Below are 26,274 nucleotides of genomic sequence, written 5' to 3'. Positions count from 1 at the left end.
CTTTTTAACAGTAGTGTATCTAGCCGATATATAATACTGAATAACATTATGTTGATACTTCGATCAGGGCTTCTTTTTTTCAAATTACTTTGTAAAAGGACATAAAATTCTAGACTGGAACTTTAAGAACATTTATTTCTGTCACTTTTTTCTGTTCTTAGGTTATAGTCCTTTCTGTTTGTTAGTGTTGATGCTATATTGAGGTGTTCAGTTCAGGTCAGGTGTGTTTTGTGCAGTTCTGGTACCAGAGATGGCATAGAGGTTGGAGTTCTGGTGTTCGAAATCTGGTCTGGTTGTGCTTTTTCTGAAACATGCTGGCAGGGTCATGGATATGTGCCTGCGAAGAAACAAACGGAAAACAATTACCACTAAATCAAATAAATATTCAACATATCTTCTTCTCAGACCTCACTATTATCACAGTGGTTTGTGTCTCATTACAGTTGCTTTTCAAATCAGTCCCAATGTCACTACCAATCTGTCAACTGACTGACAACCCTAATGAAGACTGAAGGTTGTGTCCTGTAACACAGACATGCAAATTGTGATATTTCAGTCTCACAGACTGCATGATGATACATCTACATCCTAATAAAACAAACTGTTCACCTGATGCTAGAAACTTTAAACAGAATTTCTTCTTATTTTAAGCTTTATTTTTAGCATTTATGCTTTAAAGACTGTCAGAAATAGTTTTGATATTTTTAGCAGCAGTTCTTGAAATAGCACACCAAACAACATGGTTTGCTTTAGTTGTTAGCTAGCTTGAAAAGCAAAAACTGCTAAAAAAATCTCTTTGGTTATTGTGCACATCCTACGCATCCCACCACGACTGTTGTTTTTATAATGGCCTGACAAGTTAAAAATACCAAAGCATAAAAAAAAAAAAAAAAAAAAAAAAAAATTGCATTCCAAACAGCTGTTTTTGTACACAAGACCCAGTGTTGTTTTTGTATTATTTATATATTTTTCATTAATATTATTTTGAATAAGCTTTGATTTTCAGTTTTCATTTTGTTATTTTTATTATTATTATTATTATTATTTTATTTTATTTATATTTAAGCTATAATTTATTTTTATTTCAGTTTATAATTTTAGTACTTCAATTTAAACTTATTTTATTTCAACTGATTTTTTTGATAGTTTGAAAAAGGCTTTGATTTTCAGTTTTTATTTTGACTTTTTTTATTTTATTAATTTTGTTATATTTATTAGTTTTTTTTAATATTTATATTTAAGCTATAATTTATTTTTATTTCAGTTTGTAATTTCAGTACTTCAATTTAAACTTATTTTATTTCAACTGACTTTTATCATTTTTATCTTATATTTATATTTTTATCTTAATTCAATTAACAACATTTTCTTTTTAAATAGAAAAATTTAATAGTTGTGCATTTACCACAGATACACTTTTTAACAGGAGAATGCTGTAGGCCTTAGGGGAAACGCCCACCATTAAACGCATTCATAACATAACTAAGTCACCACACACGACACATGCTCTAACCAGTTGATGTTTACAGTATGTACTCTTACGTGTTCTGCTGGCAGCTGCAAGGGAAATGCTGCACATTAAGGAACAAAACAACAGTATATGAACAGAATTTGGTTGTTTTGGGTTGCTTTGTTATGTGGTTTTGATCGCTGCCTGAATTTAAAGGACTGCACACATAGCATTAAAATGTTTTTGAAAGAAGTCTCTTCTGCTCACAAAGGCTGTATTTATTTGATCAGAAACACAGTAAAACAGTAATATTGTGAAATATTATTAAATATGCTGATTTGAGCTCAAGAAATAATTATTACTATTAATTTTGAAAACAGTTGTGCCATTTCATATTTGAGGAATTCTTTGATAAATATAAAGAAATAGAAAACATTTTTTTTTTTTAATTAAAAACTTTTTTTTTATTTTTTTATTTTTTTTATTTAAGCTATAATTTTTTTTATTTTAGGTTTGTAATTTTAGTTTTTTTTAATAGAAAAATATAACAGATTGATTAGATAGAGAAAAAAATATTTTTATTATTTCTGGTTAACAATAACAACAATGGCAAGGACATATTTTATGCAAACACCTCATAAGAAATGTCTGATTAGGGTTGGTTCAACCTGAAACCAATCAATAATACAGGACTTTTTCAGGATTTTTTGCTAAATAGAAAATCAAAAAACATTTATTTAAAACAGAAATCTTTCGCAACATTATAAATGTAAATGTCACTTTTGATTAACTAAATGCATCCTTGCTGAATAAAAGTATTAAATTTATTTTTTAAAAATTATATATTTCAGTGTATAATTTTAGTACCTTAACTTAAACTTATTTTATTGCAGTTCTTTTTTTTGGTTTAAGTTTTTATCTTAAGTTTTTATCTTATTTTCTTATCTTATGTCAACTAACAAAACATTTTTTTAAATGGAAAAATTGAATAGATTGATTAAATAGAGAGAGAAAAAATATTTTTAATAGATTTGGTTAACGATAACAACAATTGCAAGAACATATTTTATGCAAACACCCCATAAGAAATGTGTCTGATTAGAGTTGGTTCAACCTGAAACTAATCAATAATACAGGGCTTTTTCAGGATTCTTTGCTAAATAGAAAGTCAAAAAACAACATTTATTTGAAACAGAAATCTTTCGCAAAATTATAAATGCATTTACTGTCACTTTTGATTAAACAAATGCATCCTTGCTGAATAAAAGTATTAATTTATTTTTTTTAAAATGTTATATTTCAGTTTATAATTTTAGTACTTTAACAAACTTATTTTATTTCAGTCCTTTTTTTAAGTTAAGTTAAAAAAAGTATTAATTAATTTATTTTTTTTAATTATATATTTCAGTTTATAATTTTAGTACTTTAACTTAAACTTATTTTATTGTAGTTCTTTTTTTTGGTTCAAGTTTTTATCTTATTTTTTATCTTGTTTCAACTAACAGAAGTTTTTTTTTTTTTTTTTTTTTTTTTTGAAAAAAAATAGATTAATAGATTGATTAGTTAGAAAGAGAAAAATTACTTTTTAATACATAACAACAATGGCAAGAACATATTTTATGCAAACACCCCATAAAAAGTGTGTCTGATTAGAGTTGGTTCAACCTGAAACCAATTAATGATACGTTGTTTTTACAGGATTCTTTGACAAATGGAAAGTCAAAAAACAACATTTATTTGAAATAGAAATCTTTTGCAACATTATAAATGTATTTACTGTCACTTTTGATCAATTTAATGCAATATCTCTCACTGGCCTCTAATGTCTAATACAGGAACAAGAAATTCACTTATGTTAGTCTAGGTTTTCCGCACTAAATTTAGCTTTACAAGATCATTTCCTGTTTTAAATTTCGATATGTAAATAACAGCTGTTACGACTGGCTAATATCCACAGATTAGTGTAGTTCACACTGTCATTCATCAAATAATCAACTGATTAATCTATCTTTTTCTACTTTTATAAAAAAAAAAAAAAAAAAAAATTCCAAGAAAGAAAGATCCTGTTTTCCATGATACGACCCCTGAATTGTTGTGTAACACTGTGAGAAAGAGCCCAGGCATGTGTTCGGGGCCACAGACAAGATGACCACTCCCTCATTGAGATGCATTTCTGCTTATGTGACTTCACTGCAGTTGTATCCTGCTTTACATAATAAGATCGCAGACGGACAGTATCAAGAGAGCAGACAGACAGAGAGGAAGCCATGAGAGGGAAACAGCTGGAACACACACTTCCCATTTGTGTCGGAGAAATGCTCCGGGCGTAAAAAACCCTGAGATGCAAACAAACCCGTAAACATCAAGTATGCGAGAAAACGTACACATTTACACAAGAGTAGCATGTGAAAACACTTTAAAACATTTAACTAGTCCAGTTATATCATGGAAAACAGGATGTTTTTTGCTTATTTTGATTATTCAAGCAAGGATGCATTAAATTGATCAGAAGTGACAGTAAACACATATATAATGTTTAAAAAAAAAACTTTTGAACCATCATGATGATCACATCACAACCATGACTTGCCAGTGTTTGGTTTTATCCATTAGGAACTGACTGTGTGAGAAGTGCAATGTGATGTTGACTTATGTTTCAGATGTAAGTGTAACTACAAGCTCTGCTGTGAATTATATGGGAATTCCTGACAGACCACAACTCATTTATTCCACTATATAAGGAATGCTATGTTGGACCTGCTGATTAAAGTGTTTTATCCTTCCGTGTTTCTCTTCCTGCTCTCGGTTTGTCTCAGTCGCTCCTTCTATTCTGCAGCTGCTGCAACAAATGCAGTTCACACTTCCTCAGACTTTTTAGACTACACAAACACGTACTTGGGCAAGACTGGCGCTGGAGTGGAGTTGTTGGTGACAGTCTGGATGTTGTTGGTGCTGTTGGTGGTTGAGTTGTTCTGTACAGGCGAAGAGTCCTGGGTCCGTGGCACCTTTCCCATACGGTACCAGATCCCCATATTGTTCAGCTCGCTGTAAGGAAATACAGAATTAAAATCACATTATGAAACTAGAACCACACCAACACCTGGAAACACAGGACACAGATGCATTTAATAGGAATAATATCAATCAAGACAGTGCCAAAGATATATAGATACCGCAAGGTTGAGAAAGACACATCAAAACAATGGCATCTTCTTAATAGACAAGTGTTTTTTTAATTTAAGGAATAATAACAGGATATCTGCATGTTTTAAGGGAAAGAAAAAAAAAAATCCAAAGTTATACAAAATTATTGTTTAAATCAATAATTTCCCCCCCCAGAGAAATAAAAAAAAAATTCAAAGTCAGATACAATTTTTTAAAGTTAAAAAAAAAAAAACACTATAAAAATATAGGTAAAATATTATTAACATATAAAATATTAATATAATAAATATTTATATTTATTTAGTGTTTTTTTTTTTTTTTTTTTTAAATACATAAGTTAGCTCATGGAAGTATTAAAACAGTATTAACAAACATTAAAATAAATAATGTTAGTATATTAAATATTAATCTTTTCCTAATATGCATTTTATTTATTTTAATATACAATATATGCCTATTAAATATTAATATAAAAATATTACAATATATAAATATGGTGAGTTCATTCATAAAAAAATAAAGTGAAAATGTATTATTCAAATACATTATTATTATTATTATTGTTGTTGTTGTTGTTAAATATACTAAAATGCCATGGGTGCTTCTATTCAAAACTTTACTGATCAAATATAAAGCTGTTGATGGTCATGTTGATGTGCTCAGTGTTGTTTTATTTTATATTGTGAACAAAATCATCCCAAATATATTATTTTTTTTTTTTTTTTATTATTATATTGCCTAGCTCAGTACCCACCAGCAGAATACTATACATTTTCTCATTGAATATTAACAAAATGTCCTTTAAACTAGGGATGCACAATATTGGATTTTTGCCGATATCCGATATGCCAATATTTTTCAACTCATTTTGGCTGATAGCTGATGCCGATACGATTATTTCCTTTTGTTTGAAAACAACACCAAGTCTCTCCTGTGCCGAAATTATAAGCAAATTAATTTTACGTTTTGGTTAGTTTTTAACAAGAAATTATTTGTTAGAATTAAATAAACAATAATGAAGTTCTTTTATAATGAGAGTGCAAAGCTTTGAAGAATTATAAATAAACTGTATATCAATTGCTTTTTTTTTTTTTTTTTCAGAAAAATGCACTGGTAACCTTAACATTTTATTTTAAGATTTAACATTTGTAGATGGTCTAAAGAAAAATTGTAAAAAGTGTAAAAATTCTGAAAATCTTTTAGAGCTAATAATGTTTCAAAAATATATTAATGAATAAATCAGTATATATAAAATGATTTAATTTTAATTTTAAGTGTCATGTTAATGATTTTTTTAAAAGGAGAAGTCCACTTCCAGAACAACAATTTAGAGATGTACTCACCCCCTTGTCATTCAAGATGTTCATGTCTTTCTTTCTTCAGTCGTAAATAAATTGTGTTTTTTGAGGAAAACATTTCAGCATTTTTCTCCATATAATGGACTTCATTGGTGCCCCGATTCTGAACTTCCAAAATGCAGTTTAAATGCAGCTTCAAAGGGCTCTAAACGATCCCAGCCGAGGAAGAAGGGTCTTATCTAACGATCATTTATTTTCATTAAAAAAATAAAATGTAAGTACTTTTTAATCTCAAAGGCTTGTCTTGTCTTACTTTCTCTGAATTCTGTGTATTCTGGCTCAAGACAGTTAGGGTATGTCGAAAAACTTGTATTTTCTCCCTCAACTTCAAAAATCATTTCAAAATCATCCTACATCGCTGCAGAAGTTCCGACCCAGTGAACATGCAAAGTAGATCAAACACCCCTAACAAAAAAGGTAAAACAGCGATATAGGACAATTTGGAAGTTGAGGGAGAAAATACGATCAGAGTTATCTGACATACTCTAACTGTCTTGAGTCAGAATACACAGAGTTCAGGGAGAGTAAAACAAGACAAACTTTTGGCATTAAAAATATATAAACTGTATTATTTTTCTGACAATAACCGATCATTTCGCTAGATAAGACCCTTCTTCCTCGGCTGGGATCGTTTACAACCGCATTTGGGATCGTTTGAAGCCGCATTTAAACTGCATTTTGGAAGTTCAAACTTGGGGCACCATAGCAGTCTATTATATGGAGGAAAATGATTAAATGTTTTCCTCAAAAAACAATTTCTTTATGACTGAAGAAAGACAGACATTAACATCTTGGATGACAAGGGGGTGGGTACATTATCTGTAAATTGCTGTTCTGGAAGTGGACTTCTCTTTTAAGCTATAGCTTCTGACCTTTAAATCAAAATATATACATGATTTTATGACATTAATTACTGCTTTATTTAATCAGAAACAGTCTAAAATGTCATTTGTGTATTTTACTTTCATTTTATTAGAGTAAATAAAGCGCCCCCTACGGAATGAAAACTCCTTACACAACAGGCATTAGGACCTGTGTGAGGCTGCTGCTGCTGCCACTGCATATGCCATTACTGTTTACTCTATCATACACTGAACACGTCATTCTGTACGTGCATTCTCAGATTAAATGCAGTGATCCAAAACAGTGAATCTAATCATTCAGGCAAACCTTTGCTTCAAGAATGAGCCACACTACTGACGTGATCTAATCGCTGTGAGTTAACATATTCCTCTTATCGGCAAGAGATACTGGCATAATTTTTTATAAGGGGCCTATGCCGATATCGGTCCAATAATATCATGCATCCCTACTTTAAATATTGGTAAAACAGTTTAAGTTCTTGAGTATAGAGACTTGTGTGACGTAACTGACCCTATGAACGTATACTGTGGCGGCGCCTGTTTAGAGCGTCCTAAGATACGGATATCACAGATGGCAGCTTCAGTGGAGTCTCTCGGGATGAACTTAATACATAACCTCCTCTTCCTGAACGCCGGCTCCTCTGTAAAGAGAAAGAGTGAAACGAGACATGTTGAAGAAAGTGAAAGGGAGATTCACAATAGAAAAAGAAAACAGAACAAGGTCAGCTCTGGAATTAAAAGCGGATCATTTCGCACAATCGATTAATTATTTAACACAAGATAGAAACTAAATCCACAAGCTTTTAACGCCACGTATCAGGCTGCATGTGTAAAAGCAAAAACATTAGTGGAAAACAAATTCCTTTTAACTCTGTTCTGGAGTGTCACTGCCTTATTTAAGCTAAAATAATGGCTTCAAATGCATATCATTTATGGAAAATGTAAATAGATGGAGAATGCTGCTGTAAATGAACAAGAGGAGATCTGGGGAGTGCTTACGTGTGTCCACAGTTTCCTGTATGGGAATGAATCCCACAGGCAGCGTGTCCTTGATGTCAATGAGCTTCATGTCTACAAGCACATTTCCTAAATGGCTCTGTGGAGAGATACAGGAAGCACATATAGGAGAACGTGAACAGACTATATCTCTACCAGTGTCTTTGGTTGCATGCTTTGGGATTTAACATTATTTGTAGCTTATACGCATATAATATTTAAAGCATGGCAATAATAATAAAAATAAAGTAAGTCAAGGTTTCTTGTAGCAAAAAAAGAAGCGATTCAGGGCTCTACAGTGTGCCCGAAAATGACTGCGTGCGACTATGAAAAAATATTTAGGAGCACTATGTGCTCTGAGACTTTTACGTCATCTGAAAGTTGGCCGAGATACAACTATTTGAAAATCTGGAATCTGAGGGTGCAACAAAAATAAAAATACTGATAAAATCGCCTTTAAAGTTGTCCACAAAGTTCATAGCAAAGCATATTAATAACTAAAAATTAAGTTTTGATATATTTACAGTGGGTACAAAATATCTTCATGGAACATGATCTTTACTTAATATCCTAATGATTTTTGGCATAAAAGAAAAATCAATAAATTTGACCCATACAATGTATTTTTGGCTATTGCTACAAATAGACCCGGTGCAACATAAGACTGGTTTTGTGGTCCAGAGTCACATTTGTGTTTGCGCTGAGGGGAGCTTCAAAGGTTTCTACGCGTTTTTGCAACGTTGAGTAATGCATCACAGATATATCTCACAAATCCCTTCATAAACAAAGTGTAGAGAGAGTGTAAATATTCATTGTGCAGTGTAGTGAGCTTCGCTGATTATAAAGGAACTTTGTGAGATCGCGATGAACTAAGATGAGTGACAGCTTTGAATGATTTTTACGTTTCTAAATGAGATAATGATAATATAACAGTTAAATAAAAATGAAGTTAATATTAAGTGACTTACATTGTCTGACTATAACACTATTGCCTGATTTAGCTTTATTTCGTCATCAAACATAGTTTGAAACAAGTCACAACTGAGCAGCTGCACATCTCCATTCAAACACAGCGATGTTTCATTTATAAATGAACGTGTTAATGATTTAATTTCCCATTCATAAGGACAGTCACTTGCTTTATTCCTGAATGAATCAGCCGTTCGAACGAATCAAATTAATGATTCAGTAATTAAATCAGTGACTTGCTGTCACCTAATGGCAGATTTAGTTTAATTTTTTAAAGTCTCTTTTCATTTATTTAAATCATGTAATATTTCTGTATTCAAAATGTAATATGTAAACCATTAATCTCAACTTGAATTTATGAGTTTGACTGCACTCATGCCACCTCTGAGCCTCATTAAACATATGACAATACACCCACAAGCCACTTTTGTGTTCTTCTGTGCCACCTCTGTAGTACAAATTAATTTTGTTAATACTGATTTTATTTAATTTTTTAAAAAATTGACAAGATGACATACTTTTAATAAAGTTAGAAAAATGCCACTACAAAAGGTAAAAAAAAACAAAAACAAAACAAAACAAAACAAAAAACAGAAAAATCACTTCAAGAGTCAAATATCACCTCATAATGGGAAGGCTAATTTTTAATCAGATTTTTTGATTATTGATTAGAAGGTGCTCCTAAAGTTTGGACTGTGCTCCTAAATATTTTAAAGTTAAGAGCACAAGTGCTCCTGAAAAAGAAAAGTAAGCGTAGAGCCCTGTGATTTAGATTTTGCAAAACCAACTTCTACCATCTAACTGTTAAAACAGGCCGTTTGTTACTACTGTTCCTTTAAGGCTTCTATATTCAAATGTTGTGTAAACACTGACAGTGATATGTTCATTATGGATGCATTACAATGCATCAATTAAACAATCTAAAATAAAATCCTAACATAGCCTTGTCTTTTTTATTGCAAAGTATAATTTCTTATTTATTTATTTTGAGTTTGTACTGAACTGTATTATATGGCTTTACTTGCCAGTAACATAATTCAGTACAGGACATCCTGTGGGTTTTCCCAGATGTCTGTCTTTTCTTTTTTTTTCTTTTTTTTGTCAAAATGCTCTGCTGTATGACTTCAGAGTCTAAATTTTACAATAAACAACGGCTATTGAACCACTAAACATTTAAGCAGGAAAAATGTAACACCATAAACATTGTTTTAAAGTTCTTTCCGCTCGAGGTTCGTCCTAGAAAGAAGAATGAGACTAAACACTGCAGGGACGGCACAAGCGGAAACAGCTTTGTTTCCATGAACAAAAAGAAATTGTATATAAAAAACAAAGAGATGAGATCCTGTGACAAATTACAGAGAGCTCTTCAATCCGGACAACATATTACATTATACAAACACTCCAGCATCAACATGTTCTGGATCTTTTAAATGTTCATCTGCCTTTTTAGCCTTCAGACTGAAGTAACTCAGTACTACAGGGTGTTGCTAGACATGCCTCAAGTGCCTTAATTATTAAAATAAAATAAAATAAAATAAAAATATTACAGTCATAAATGAATTTAAATGTTTTTATATTAAGTAAATTATTAAGCATCTTTGTAGAAGCATTACAGAAATGCTGCATTAATGAATCAGCATCTAGGACTGGAAACATCAATTTGTAAAATGTTACCATACTTCAAAGCAACGTCCTCAATTATCTGATAAAGATCTGAAGAAATGACTCACGTTCTCTTTGGAGAAAGCCCTGGTGAAGCACAGATAACGGGTCACCTTGGATTTGAACAGGCCGTCTTTCCACAAGTCTGCATCAATTCCATCTGTGGTTTGTGCAACCTAAAAGGAATAAAAGATTTGATTTGATTATGCATTATAATTTTTTTTTTTTTTTTCCCATTTGCAGAAGGTCACTTATTTTATTCCTGCAGTTTATCTGATTGAAGAACTTTTTCAAGGAAAGTACTTTTTAAAGGAAGACCTTATTTAGTTCAAAATGAGTCCCTAATTTAGGATTCTAAAGTAGGCTGGTCATTTATAACAGACTTTAATTTGCTTCTCAAGAACTTCTGGGAAATTCCAAACCTCAACAGATTGGAAGGAACAGTCAAAATTGTTGTCTAGGACTTGCCTAGACATACAACCACTAACTAATCAATTAGTGAGGTTGGAGTATTTTAGGGTGACAAAAACATTTTAGGCTTTTAAAACATTTTGAGAAGTTATGTCTGTAAAAAACAATGGAGCTAGTTAGTAATACTAGCTGTACAGTACAGTTCTCACTCTGATGTCCATCTCAACAGCAGTCAACATGCATGATTGCTCAATTAACAGCTTGAGCTGCCCACACAAACAGCCGCCTATCAGTGCCATGGCAACTGGCTTCCCACGAGCGGCTTGACAAACAGTGGTGAGCTGCTAGATTTTATACAAGTGTTACGGAAAGACCGCTGTCTGAAATGACACAGCATTAAGTCTTAGGACCAGACATGATAATGCACTCTTTAAAGGGGCCCTATTATGCTCTTTTACAAAGTCTTGATTTTGTTTTGGGGGTGTACTAGAACATGCTTTCATGCTTGGTAGCTCGAAAAACACATTACTTTTAACATAATTTACATTATTACAACACATCTCTCCCAGCCTGGCACAAATGGCTCGATTAGTTCTGGGTTTAATGAAAGCCCGCCTTCTAAAAAACAAAATACGTTGCGATTGGCGAACAGTTTAGACGGTGTTTCAGTACTGCCACGCCCCTTGTCAAAGAAGCAATTTCTGTGTAAAGGATAAAGATTGGGATCTAAATGTCCAAGACTTGAAATTTGGGATTTTTTTTTTTATTAAAAAAGGGGAAAAAGTAGTTACAGTTACAGTAAACAAGTTAAATAAATGAATCTCTGCACTATTTCTAAATGACTGAAATGTAAAGAAATGACTTTGACCATATAAACACATCCGGATGCTCTTGCTTTCATTAAAGCTCAAGATGCTCTTTGAAAAACATAATGCTGGAGAACATCACCAGGTTTTGTTCATGTAGCTGCAGTGCAAAAGAGACACAATCCAAATACTGAGACGTTCTCAAACTCAAATTTTCAATGAAACTTTTGACTCACATTCTAGTGTAGATAAAATAATTTGCAATGACAAAAATAATGCATGAATTAATTTTAACTTTCAACTCAAATTATATAATTTTCATTGAAAAAAACTTTACATTTTTATTTAGAAAAAAATGCAAAATGTGCACAACTTCACATTGTACAGACATCTTAAAAGATGGCTTTGTATAAAGATCTTAAAAGAAGGCTTTGTCTTCAGACTCTCCGCCCGTTACCCACTCTGCTTTGTGATACAACTTGCTGCCCTCGTTTTTTCCAGGTCAAAGCACACAGCATCATGCAAAAGTAGTTAAAAAAAAAAAAAAAAAAAAAAAAAAAAAAGAAAGAAAAGAGGAGGAAACATTAATACAAGGCCACCGGGTGAGAGCTGGATTAAATATAAAGTGCTAAAATGGTCTCTTTTTACTCCCTGCTTCCTGTTGTAATAAAATTGTAAAATTGCACCAAAGCTTTTTCATTGACCTGCTCAGTATCAGCAAATAGCATAATCTTCTCTTTAGATATATATTACCAGTCAAAAGATTTTTGAAAAGTAAGTTTTTTTTATGTTGTTCTGCTCACCAAGCCTGCATGTATTTGATCCTAAGTACAGCAAAAATTTTACTTATTTTAAAAATATTTTTACTACTTAAAATAACCCTTTTCTATTTGAACATATTTTAAAATGTCATTTATTCCTGAGATTTCAAAGCTGAATTTTTAGCATCATTACTCCAGTCACATGATCCTTTAGAAACCATTCTAATAGTCTTATCTAATATTTTGATTTGCTCCTCAAAAACATTTAGTATGTTGAAAACAGCTGAGTACAATTTTTTCAGGTTTCTTTGAAGAATAGAAAGTTCAGAAGAACAGTATTTAGCTGAAATACAAATAGTTTGAAATCTGAAATCACTTTTGATCAATTTAAAGTATCCCTGCTAAAAAAATAAATAAATAAATAAAATATGATTTCTGAAGGATTTTGTGACACTGAGGACTGGAGTAATGGTGCTTTGATCACAGAAATAAATTACATTTTAAAATATAGAGTTAAGAGTTATTTTAAAGGGGTCATATGATTCTAAGTTCACTTTTACATGTTGTTTGAACATTAATGTGTGTTGGCAGTGTATGTACAAATCTACCCTATAATGACAAAAATCCATGCAATGGAAAAGTATATTATAGACTTTTCATTAAGAGCCTAAAGAATCATATCAGCTTGTGGAAAATGGTCATCCGATGACCTCTTTAAATAGTAAAATTATTTCACAATATTACTGTTTTTGCTGTATTTTGGATCAAATAAATGCAGGCTTGGTGAGCAGAAGAGACTTCAAAAAACATTTTTTTGACTGATAGTGCAAGTTGCTAACCATACAATTGGTTTAAATACCAAATCCCACGATAGGGATTGATAATAATAATAATAATAATAATAATAATAATAACAACAACAACAACAACAACAACAACAACAACAATAATAAATTATTATTAGTAGAATTAGTATTAGTTATATATTTTATAATAATAATTATTATTATTGTTATTATTATTGTTTTTAGGTATATATTATTACCAGTATTGGGGTTAATAACTTGAAGTTGTAACTTTAAATTTAGAATTAAGAGTTAAATTCTCAAGTACCACCAGTTCCTTTGTTTTCCTATTTATTGATAGCTCTCCTGTTCACATGTTGAGAGAAATCGGGAGTAAATGCAAAGGCGTTGTGTGCACTGTGTGAACATGATGTTACTATAGTTCTAGATTAAATGCAACATTCAGTATTCCTCAAAATGAATAAAAACAGCAAAACACAAATGCAACTTCCCATAAAAAGTAACTAAATAACAGAATTAGTTATGCAAAACGCAAAACTGTTATGCATTACTTTTAAAAGTAACTTTTCCCAACTACACTTGGCTTTGAAAGCACCAATAATTAACAAAATGAATAATCAGTGGTGCAAAAGATAGGCCTAGAGCCCTCATAACATTCATAACATCTGTACCAATGTTTCAATTAAATTGAAGACTGAAACACTTTTCTGCCTACTTTTGCAGACCATTCACAGACAAATACCAGATCTACATTCATATGAACTAATTAGACACCTAGAAAAGACACTTGATAAATGATGAGTCAATAAAGTCACTGAAGAGCTCAGACATTAGAGGTTGTCCAAGGGTCAAACCTCAGACTTCTGTAGTCTGATACTGAACAGACAAAAAGACACAAGAAGCTCACTGTTAGTGCTGGAAACAACCGATTTCTCTCTCTCTCTCTCTGATGCTTTGCGTGTAGACTGTAGTGTTTCTGCGATTTGAGAAGACGTTTGGGGGTGGAAAGGGTGCTATCAACAGACCCCGCTTTCACACACTCTCGCAATCCACACAGGAAGCATTGTTAAGCTCTGTTCTGGGGTGACGACAACGACTGGAACGGCCAAAGGAAACACAACAACCCCGCTGCGTCTTCTATTGCCAAAGTACATCTAGATCGTGTGCGTTCCTACCAAAAAACATGCAAACGCAATGGTGCAAAAAGGTTTTAACGGCACAAAAGGTCATCAGCTGGGCCTGTGATTAGAAGTGTACTTTCAAGGGTGCGATGTGACGTTCACGTCGGGGTATTAATGAGGTGCATCATTAATCATCAAGCTATGCTGTGGCGCTTTACCAAAAGGTTTTGGGAAAACAGTCTAAGGGAGATTTTACGAAATAAAGCAGATGTTACAATAGAGCAGAACACTGATACTGTACGCAAAAATGTTCTTAAAGACGCCTCCTTGGTCCCCTTGACATTTCTGGTGGTAAATTACGTATATCTCGCCTGCAAAGCTGTGTACATTTAAAAGTCAGGTGCTGGGAAAACAACCGCACCACATACAGATCATGTTTCTTCAGTGAACGCCTTTGAACTGAGGCCACCACGATCAGGGGTTTTCTGCAACTGAGTTCAACATGGTTTGTGAGCAGATCTACAGGCCTCTTTGTTGATACCAACTCTAAAACCTCAGTGCAACACATCCAACAACGTTCTCATATTGCATATCAACAGTTCCACAAGGCCTGCCATGTTACAGCACTCACGTAAGTCTGTTTTATCCATCAGTGTAGACCAAGAGCCTCATGAGACTGAAATATGACATAGAAATAGCTGTTTTGTACATTGATGGAACAACAGCATTTGAAAACCTACTGTGCTGCCTATCTAGTCAGCATTTTAGGGTGGCCATACACTGATCCTGGTTATTTAGCAGGTATTTGACCACTACTGCTTGCATGAATTAACCATAGCCTGCCTTGTGTCAATCTACAAACATAAACATTGTGTTTCTAGTAATTTGTGTGAATTTTATTGTGTGAAACTAGTGTGTATATACACACTACCAATCAAACGTTTTTTAACAGTAAGATTTTTAATGTTTTTTAAAGAAGTCTCTTTTGCTCATCAGGCCTGCATTTATTCAATCCAAAGAAGTACAGCAATAACAGTAAAATTCTGAAATACTTTTACCATTTAAAATAACGGTTTTCTATTTGAATATATTTTAAAATGTAATTTATTCTTGTGATCAAAGCTACATTTTCATCATTACTCCAGTCTTCAGTGTCACATGATCCTTCAGAAATCATTCTAATATGCTGATTTGCTGTTCAAGAAATATTGTTATTATTATCAATATTTAAAACAGTTGAGCACATTCTTTCAAGATTCTTTGATGAATAGAAAGATCCAAATATCAGCATTTATCTGAAATAAAAAGCTTTTGTAACATTTTACACTATACCATTCAAAAGTTGGAGTCAGTATATTTTTTGGGGGAAAGAAATTATAGAAATTAATACTTTTATTTAGTATGAATGCTTTAAATTGCTCAAAGGTGATGATAAAAACATTTATAATGTTACAAAAGAGTTCTATTTCAGATAAATGCAATTTTTCTAACATTTCTACTCAAAGAAACCTGAAAAAACTCAACTCAGCTGTTTTCAACATAATAATAAATAACAACAACAATAAAGTAATTTTTTTTTTTTTGAGCAACAAATCAGAATATTAGAATGATTTCATAAGGATCATGTAGCTGAAGTAATAATGCTAAAAAGTCAGCTTTGTAATCACAGGAATAAATTACATTTTAAAATATATTCAAATAGAAAATAGTTATTTTAAATAGTAAAAATATTTCACAATTATACCATTTTTGCCGGATCAAATAAATGCAGTGTATACACACAATCATTTAAACGTTTAGTAAAATAGTTAGTACAATTTTAATGCTTTTGAAAGAAGTCTCTTCTGCTCACCAAGGCTGCATTTATTTCATAAAAAATAATAAAACAGCAATGTTGTGAAATATTATTACCATTTAAAGTACTGAATATATTTTAAAATATAATTTATTTCTGTATTGCAAAGCTGAATTTTCAGCATCATTACTCCAGTCTTCAGTGTCATATAATCCTTCAGAAATCATTCTAATATGCTGATTTTGAACTCAAAAACACATTTCTGATTATTATCAGTGTTGATAACAGCTTCATATTTCATATTTTTGTGAAAAACATTCTTTTATTCAGAATACTTTGACAAAAATAAATAAATAAATAAAATCAAAGAACATAATTTTTTTTTAAATGCACTTTTGAATAATTTAATGTATCCTTGCTAAATAAAAGCAAAATTCTAAATTCTATTGCTAAATATTCATTAAAAAAAAAAAAAATGGAATCTTACTGCCCCTTAAGTTTTCCTCATTTCCAAGTTGCCTTGAATAAAAGCATCTGCTAAACTAATATACAGTGTAGATATCAGCAACACACGGAAAAAACAATATTAATCTATGACTAAAATGCTGTCTAGGTAGGCAAATAACTATACATTTTCAATCACTGCCATAGCTTCTCAAGTAGAAACAGCATACTAGGGACTAACCCAAACCCCAAAGGAACTAGAAAGGCTTCCTAACAGATGTCATTTCTTGAAAAATGCGTTGGGGGAACAAAGAGTTTTACTTTCTAATGCACTTCCGTATGAGTGTACTGTATAGGACCCTTACCACATCATAGCCGGTGGGAGCTCTGTTTCTTGAGGCCACAACGCCTACGCCAGTGATCGGGTCCATGGGCATCTCTGGCAGGGCGTCTGAAAGGTCCCGTACCTCAGGCATCATGGAGGAATTCTGAGAAGACAGAAGTGTTAAAACATTTACAATCTAAACAACAAACCACTTGACAGAACATGTCGGATCCGTGTTTGTTTTGTCTACAAAAGCAGATGCATTTACTCTTCGTTAGACTCCTCCTGCCTTGGTTACTGTTGCCAATGCAGATTCAGAACATCTCATAGGACTGAACTGGGGATTTCCATTTTTTAGTAATATATGCTCAACGTGCCATTTTTATCTGTCATTATACCATAAAGAAATTGTTAAATTATGCATGCAATGTGATTACAACCGGTCTCATTTGAAAGCAAAAAGTGAAAACATACCATGCATGAACCCTTTAGTTCCTACTGACATAATACATATAGAACATACAGAACGTGCATTTGCATTCCGACATGGTTGCAGCTGTTAATGCACAATTACCATTTTAGATCAACAAACTGCACTATGAAACCCATTAATTTCAATGGCTTACACCGCGCGAGGACGGCTTGTTTCCGCGCACGCCACGCTTAAAGTTCAAAATAGTTATAGAACGCTTACAGAAAGGAATGCTTTCCGCGTTTGGTGTGAAAACCGCTTCTCCCAGCGCAAATTCTGTGCAATGAAGCCCGCCACATCTCTAGCGCGTGCCACATGCAGGGAAAAAAAAAAAAACAAGCTCCGAATCGATTCTGAATCGTTGAAGAGAGAATCGCGACCCCTAATAATAAGTAACGTTTTGCTATATTTTTCCATAAAATAGTTTAAAACCATCCAAACATACAGATCCTCTATAGAAATGCATAAAAATGCCCTAAAGCTCGTATGGCACACCTACTTTTCATGATTCAACTAATTAGTTAATTTCCAATTTCCAAGGCTTCATAACATTGATGGCATTTTAAAATGCTCTCTTAGTTTTGGTGTAAAATTATGCAAAATATAGCCTACATTGTTTGTCAGCAATATAAAAGTGGTTTTAACCTCAAACACTCAGAAATAAAAGCACTAATATGTACTCTTCAGGTGCTGATATGCACCTTTAAAAAACTAATATGCATCTTTTAGGGGTAAATAAAGTACAAAAGAATGCTTTTTGCAAAGATACCACCCCAGTGAAAGCTTTTGTACCTTTTTTTCTGAGAATGCACTTACTGTAACATTCACATTTACAAAAGCCGATACCTAAATATATCTTGACAACACAGAACAGAATAAAACATGAAGGCACTGCCAAAACATGAAGAAAAACTAAAACTGACAAATGAAACCAAGTGACTGTGTAAGGGACATGTTTGAACAGAGAACAATGTTCTGGAGAATATAAAAAGAGTCTAGTGGGAAAAGCACAAGAGGGTGGGGATGAAACACAGAGCCAGTTGAGCAAGCCTTTCTATAGCCTTTCCCTTATCAACCATTCCTCTAATCTAACACACTGATTAGGCTACATCATGGGAAGAAAATGTCATCATTAGCTAGATTCTGATAATGAAGTTTGTTTATTCACTTTGAGATGAGTAAACACACTTCCAGACCGTCTGCGAGCACATAATGAACTAAAACGTGCAAGTTCCTCTAGAATGTAAACAGTCTTGCAAGTAAAAACGGAAAACTGTCTACCACAGATCAACAGATTAAACAGAGTTTAGAGGAAGAACTGACTGTGCAAAGACCACAAAAGACACATTCTGGAGGCGTTCTGCTGCGTTTGTTTTCATCAGGAGACACTTCACAAATCAACTGATTTGAGTCAGGGTTTGTTCTTCCTGAGCATCTGAGGAGTTGTGTGGTTGAATACAAATGAAACGCAGTCTTTGGATGGAGCTAAGCGCTTTGGAGGCGCCTTGGCAACCGGGCCTGCCCTCTGCGATCTCCCAAACAAGCCACAAAGAAGCTGTGTCAAGCATGGAAGCAGCTTGCAGCAAGGCAAACAGCAGACAGTGGCGAAGAAAGAGAGCGAGATCAAACCGAGAGCATGTGAGAACTCTGCTGGAGCCAAGAGAGAGTGTTAAAAAGAGGTGTGACATGATGATCCCTGGAGTCGACAGTGAGAAAACCAAACAGGAATACACTGCATTCGTTAACAGGGAAGGAATACAGTTCTTACACAAAAGGAAATTGGGTATTTTAGGTTAGTTTCTGAAGAATCACTTCAAGGCTGCAAAATATCCTGATTTCAAAATTACGGATTTCATAGACGTTTTTCAACTCATAATGTGCACAACCTGGTTTGTTTTTACACAAAAAGGCTGTTCTGGGCCTTACAAATCTTAAAACCAGCTGGTTTAATATTATACCAGACTGGTATAATAGACATGGGCTGCACAGTAATGGTTAAATAGTTAATCATGATTATTTCGCTCAAATATATAAGCATGATTATTAAACACAATTATTTTAATGTTACATTTTCACATAAGCACAAGTCAAGAGAATGTCAACTTGCAGTATTTGCTTGCAGATTCAGTCGCTGCAAACTGTGCAAACGACTGCACGAAATAAAACACACTGGCTTTATTACACTTTTATTTGAGCAGAATATCTCAAAGATTGCTAAACTTCAGCTTACATGTTTGCCTGTGTTTTCAGCTCATCACCGCTTTTTCCATAATGTAAAGAGAACATGTTAACATGGTTGGTAAGACTAAGTAAAACACTAGGCAAAAAATTTATCAATTTCAGTAAAAAGCTCTGATTGGCAGGTTTAAGCTCTTTGATATCTGGCAGCCACAATCATGAACATTTGTGGAGGTTTGTAAAATGCAATGCAAAATAACGCAAAAAACAAAATAAAATGAAATATTTTCAGGACACTGTTTTCACAGATAAATATTGCAGATCATGAAGCTTAATCATTTGAGAGTAGCAGAAAAATGTGATCATGATTAAAATACAATTTATTGTGCAGCTGTAGGATAACGTCCTCACAGAGTTCAGTTTTTAGAACAATAATAATGAAAAAACACACCAAAAAAAAAAAAATAAAACTTGAAAGCTACAGCAGTTTCAAACGATTCTACCTACAAATACAAAGAGAAGTTGATTAAAATAGATTTTATTTGTTTTATATTTCGAATAATCAATGACCGATAGATTATAACCAGTTTGCGATGGCTTAAAATTCTGAATTCAATTGCTGAACACTTGCTCTACAAACGTCACATCATTAATTCAATCTCGAGTTAGTAGAAACGTCATCCAGATCTGAAAGAGGTTTGCAGAATCCAGCCAAGGAAAGAGGTAAATGGTGGAACACTTCCAACATCCATCCATTTATTATTATTGAGCCAGTCATTCATTTACTACTCATTGATGTTTTGATATATGAAGCCTCTCTTTATGATTTATACAGCCAGCATTGCTGATCAACAGCATTTTTTTTTCGCATTTTGGATGATGGGCTGGTCTACTGGTGTGAACATCAGGCCTCCAAACTAGTTTAACCAACAAGCTGTCCTAGCACAACCAGAATCAGCAATGAGCATGCTGATTTGACTGATCCACCAGCACCGTCACTAATTATTAACTAGATTAAACCAAGCTGGACCAGCACTAAAATGCAGTGTTTACATTCACATGCAACGTAATAATCTGTTTATAATGGGACTGATAAGCCAAGCAGACTAAAAAGTCTTCATGTAAACACCTCAATCACCTCTAATGGAAATATAAATAGCTACTTTTACATGCATCCAAATAATCAGTTTATAATCAGGTTAGTGGCTCAATTACAGGGCTCTAAATATGCTCCCGGAATTTAATCTGCGCAACCTCAAAATTTGGGAGCATTTGTGCAAGTGCGAGTAATTGTTGTGGTGAGACCATTTCTTTACAAAACTTTCGCTAAGTACTGCACAGTATATGACTGCTGTGAGCTGATACAGTGAGCCATTCTATCTAACATAACCAATTAAACTTCATCTTTACATTCTTAGCTTTAATGCAGATTTTAGATATTAACCGTCAATCACTCACATTGCACTCCACTGGAACTCGGAACCGGCCGTTTTTTGCTCGAAACGTTTTCTTTCAACCAATCTCTGTTCCGGATTTGCACTGAATTGCAATTGGGGTATGCGATATGAACATTTTTTATTCTTGGCGATTAAAATATCCCTACGATCTGCTATTATTGAAGAAATAAATTAAGCCTATCGTGCTACAGCGCACATTCTATCAGTTGCAGTTCTGGTGCCTCCGTCTCACGTGACATACATTCACACCAAATGTTTACTCAGCAGCAGAATTCTACTCACTAAACACTGTACTTACTTGCAATCACACAAGTACATTATTTGCATGTGCTTTAAACCTTGCTGCTTAAACATTTCATTCACGTGCTGTTCTGACATGCACTTACATTTGAAGTGTGCGCACTCAAAAAAATAAATAAAATACAAAGTAAGTTAACGTTCATGTGTGGTTTGGCCCAGGTGTTTTATGTAGCATAATTTCACAAAGCTAAAGTCTGTCAGATCATTCTGTTTTTGCTTCAGATATTAAATTTAATCTAATTTAAATCAGAAACGGCTCATGCATGCAGCATCTTTGTGTGGATTAAGTTTAAAAATGTACTGGTTGCCTCTAATTTCAATGGCCACAGAGAGTTTGACCTGTTGACCTGGAGTTGATAGAGAAAATAAACATCTTGTTCATGTACTCATATTTTCATTCTTTCTCGTCCCTTTCTTAAGGCAATAATTAATTATTAAAATAGCCCATTTGTTTGTAAAGCATCGGCAATCAGAATCGGTGTGTGGTAAAGAATTCAGGATCAGGTTTGATTGGTGATGCTATTAATCATCAGGATGCTGCTGGCTGTTCCTCTCAATTGGCAGTTGTGGTGCTCCTTAATATTCATTGGGTGCTCCTAACTTTTTGAATTTGGGAGCACCAGTGCTACCAAGTAAAAAAGTTAATTTCGAGTCCTCTATTTGAAGCAAAAAGCCTTCATGTAAACACCTCAATCAGCTGTGATGTACAACTATGTTTGCATGCACTAAAATAATGTGTTTAGAATAGGACTGATAGTTCAATCGGATTGAAAAGCCTTAATGTAAACAATCCAGTTGATCCAATTTTGCTTGATCCAAATGAAATTTCAATTAAGCATGTAAATGCTTGAATCCGACTATTTTCTCCAACTGAACTATCTTGCACACATGAGCAGAGCTAAGATGCGCATGTTTACATACGTTTTAGGGCTCCAGACTAACATTTGAGAGCATTTGTGACTGCTCACTAAATTTAGTCGCACCGGCAGAAAAAATGGTCGCAGTCTGAAGGCCTGCATTTGATGTTTTACAAATGTGCTTCATGAACAGGTCAGCGATGGAGACTGAATGGGCTAAAAAAGCTCTTTTGGCATAAACTTTTTTATACAAGCAATCAAGGCAAGATTGACAACTATACAATGCACTATGCATTCATTTTGTTTGGAATATATGCAATAAACATGTAAATGAACAGAAACAGAACTGTCAGAATCTGAAATTGGATTGGATTCATCCGGACTGATGAAAACTAGTGCAAGTAAACATACTTAATGAGTATTTTAATTGGACTGGAAAGCTTGGAGTATATATGAACATTACATTTAGAATCTGCGGTCAGATTGGACTTGTTCAGATGAAAATGCATGCAAACATAGGCCTATGTGATGTAGCCAAGTCATATTCTTCAATAGTCATGGTCTTAGAATAGTCATTTTAAACAATCAAATGCTGGAAGAAGTACATTAGTCATAGGCTTTCCTATCCCAACCCCAAAAATCTAAAGAAAATGACAGGTTAAATGGAAATACCTACTGGATAAGTCACAATGACGCAAAATTTATGCAGCTGGGTAATTCTGTGCAAATGTCACCCTTACCATAAAAAAATTTTAACCAAGTTTTAACCAAAGTACTTTACTATATTGATAGCACAGATGTCAACATTTAGTGGTTCAAATACTCATGTGAGGTCTCGCTTCTCTATTTGTTGGGTATTATTGCGTCTGGTTTGTGCATTTTAAATTGCAGAAATCCTACAAAGTATGTAGTTTCTTAAAAACTGTCTGTCTGTGTCTATTTTTGTCACATCCATAGAACATGATTATTTCCCTCTTTAAACACAGAAAACTCGTGCATGGACTGATATTTTTTTGATGTTTAGACTCTATAAATAAAGGTTATTAAAATATAAACAGATGGTTTGGTATATTGGTAACACATACATTCTCCAAGCATTTATATGTCACACCCATAACGCTGGATTTGCCCAGGTGTAGCCATTAAATATGATGAATCTTCATAAACAAATGCACACCAAAGCAATTATCACAAAAAACGGAAACAAACCTTCCTGAAATATAAGCAGGACGGGCTCTGAGATGCCCTTCGGACATTAGGGCCAGATCTGCTTTCATATCACTCATCTGCCAGGAGGACAGAGAGCAGCCTCAGATGGCACAGACGCTGGCACTGTCAACACACTGTCTGGAAGATATTTCAGGGCTCAACAATAAGGATGGCCCGGAGCCAGTGTGAGAGAAGTTTGAGCCAGTTTACAGACGCTTCACTTGTCCAGACCACTGCTGCATTTATGCTGTCAGTTTAGTTTGCAGATACGCATATTTAGGGGCCTATGATTTGCAAATTTCAGAAAACGTGGACAGAATCAAATCCAGTCACAACAACGGAATTTCATGTATAATGCAAAAAGTCACAGAACTTTAACATACCTGTTTTGCAACATTTTATTTGTCAAAAAAAAAAAAATATATATATATATATATATATATAAGAAAATATATACATATTTACAAATGTAATTTGAGTTATTCCTAATCTAGTTGTCTAATAAACCTGGCACTGTATATTATGAATATTTCTGCTCTTAGACCAATTGCTTTTGTTACTCTTTTGTAAGTTGCTTTTGGACAAAAACAGCTGCTAAATGTAAATGCTACAAATATGTCAACGCGTTCTTGAGGGCCAGCGGAAATATTTAGAGGGCAAGTTAAAATCTGATTCCCTTTCCCAACAGCGACAGAAGAAAAAAAAAAAGCCCTGCATGTGTTAGTTTCATTGCTTGTTCAAGTTTACACCACCTCTCTAAGAAAACATGTTTGTTTGCACAGGTGGTTGAAGCAAACACCGTCACGGGAAACAAATCAAATCCATTAGCACTGATTCTAACATTGCGACAACCACTACACAAAAGGATATTTTCATTTTTGAGAATACGCTAAATGAAACCAGTCATTACATTACAAGCCATACCACTATATACATTCACAATAATCGTACAAATACATAGAAGCTCTTGGACTAAAACTGAAGCGTATAGGCTCCAAATATCTCACAAACAACAGCAGCATTCATTAGAGACTGATGATAATGTGTTGATTATTCTAACTCTGGAGTATTTGACAAAATGACACAGTTTCAGGTCTTGCCTTATCAAATTCATTAGGCACTGCTAATCTGATCTGAAAATCCAATTTTAACGTTTTCAAAAAGCCAAATCATAAGACATCATTTATTTCTTATAGCATTACCTTTGTTTACACACTCACTTGCTTTCTGTGAATTGAATGAATTGGCCAGAAGCTGCATAACGGGCATATCAAACATCTGAATCATGCACACACAGAAATCTGATACTAATGTCATAAATTAAATTACCAAACAGATTAGATATTGACCAATGTAGACAAGCAGTGCTCTCTATAATGAATGACTATACACCATCATACTCATATTAATACAATTATACCCCATAATCTTAAAATAGCTCCGCGTTTGTTTAAAATATGCGAGATACAAAAGCAAACAAGCGATATTTCATAAAGCAATTCTTCACAATAACATTAGCTGCCCAGTATTTATTAAGTTACCCCGCTGAGCAATTCACAACTCTTTAAACATTTTAACCACTTATCTTGATGTTCTTATAATGATGTAGTCCATGATATGAATAAATAATACTGGCATTATAGTGCGTTTTATCATTTGGCTAAAGCCCAATTTTAGCCATTAGCATTATCCGGCAGGTTGCTAGGAGACTTCATAGAGATTCTATACTTAGCCTAGTCGAGCTAACAAGCTAACCCAATTCTTCTCAATATTCCTTATTCTTCTCGAAATTTGTGCAAAAAGCATTTCAATCATAAAGCGCCATATTGACTTAACTGTAAAATGCACTGCGTCCTTCCTTTTCGGACAAAAGCAGCTTTTCATGACCCGCAGCACACAGCGGTAGCAGCAGGCGTATCAGCAGGCCGCAGGAGCCTCGGCAGCGCGTTAAGAGCAGAGCGGGGCGGCGCGAGAGGGAATGCGGCGGGGAGAGCGCGAAAGCTCGGCAGCGGCAGGCGAAAGCAGCAGCGAAGCTAACAGTGCTAATGCTAATCGACGTCTCTCTTACCCCAACAAATACACTTCACACAGATAGACTGACAGACGCTGCGGTTTGAAAAGATACACGCCGCTGGTTCCTCTTCTGTCTGTCGTTACAGCTCACGACTGGACTGTTGACATTCCCGTTAATGATTTAATCCATTTTAAACGACGCATTTCTTCTTAATTTGCCAGAGTGGTTTAGGGGTCCTCAGTTACTGCCATTTCTAACCAGTGACTGAAACTGAGAGGGGAAGGAGGTAGGGGTGTGTGTTTGTGTGTGTGTGTATGTGTGTATGTGTGTGTGTTTTCTGTGGTTTTGTTGCTGATGTAGTTGTGATTAACTGTGATTGTAATATATCTTTATTAAAAGCCTAATACTTACACACTCGAACCTCGAATAATACTACTGCTGTAATACAAAATTAAATCTTTATTATATCGAGTATATATGGCTTTATTTTTTTTAAGTTTAGAAAAACAGTGTAAAAATAAATAAATAAATTGTAACATTTATATTTATAGATTTAAAATGTGGCCTTAGCTTGCAATTAATTTTTTTTTTTTTTTTTTTTTTTTTTTGAATGTAGTCAAATAAAGAAATAAGTGATTAAAACAAACATATAAATAAATAAATACATAAATAAATAATATATTTAAATAAATGAATAAAGACATATCCATAAATAAATACTACATGTAGTATTTTCCTAATGTGGTTTTACATATAATTGTTGGGTATTATACATATATTTTTACATATAATTATTTTCACATTTAATTTATACGTACAATTTTAATGTCAGTGTCATTGTGCCACTGAAAATGT

At 33.6% G+C, this 26,274-nt stretch overlaps 1 protein-coding gene across 2 annotated transcripts in view; it reads right to left on the bottom strand.

Moving 5' to 3' along the window:
• The window catches only part of mvb12ba (multivesicular body subunit 12Ba), a 32,071-nt gene extending 6,363 nt beyond the window's left edge, over window positions 1-25,708 (bottom strand). Inside the window, exons 1-7 of one of the 2 annotated variants that reach the window (XM_051110142.1) lie at window positions 25,474-25,708; window positions 16,973-17,095; window positions 10,532-10,639; window positions 7,836-7,932; window positions 7,348-7,477; window positions 4,346-4,495; window positions 246-337 (exon numbers count right to left, since the gene is read on the bottom strand). In XM_051110142.1, coding sequence (XP_050966099.1) covers window positions 246-337; window positions 4,346-4,495; window positions 7,348-7,477; window positions 7,836-7,932; window positions 10,532-10,639; window positions 16,973-17,086 — 691 coding nt within the window. In that variant the 5' untranslated portion in view covers window positions 17,087-17,095; window positions 25,474-25,708. The other variant, XM_051110141.1, reaches the window with a different exon arrangement.
• Between the last annotated feature and the right edge of the window lie 566 nt (window positions 25,709-26,274).

The sequence above is a fragment of the Labeo rohita genome, chromosome 5 (genome assembly GCF_022985175.1).
Source record: "Labeo rohita strain BAU-BD-2019 chromosome 5, IGBB_LRoh.1.0, whole genome shotgun sequence".
Lineage (NCBI taxonomy): Eukaryota > Metazoa > Chordata > Actinopteri > Cypriniformes > Cyprinidae > Labeo > Labeo rohita.
Note: the sequence above shows the minus strand (reverse complement) of the source record. Positions and strands in the feature narration are given on the sequence as shown.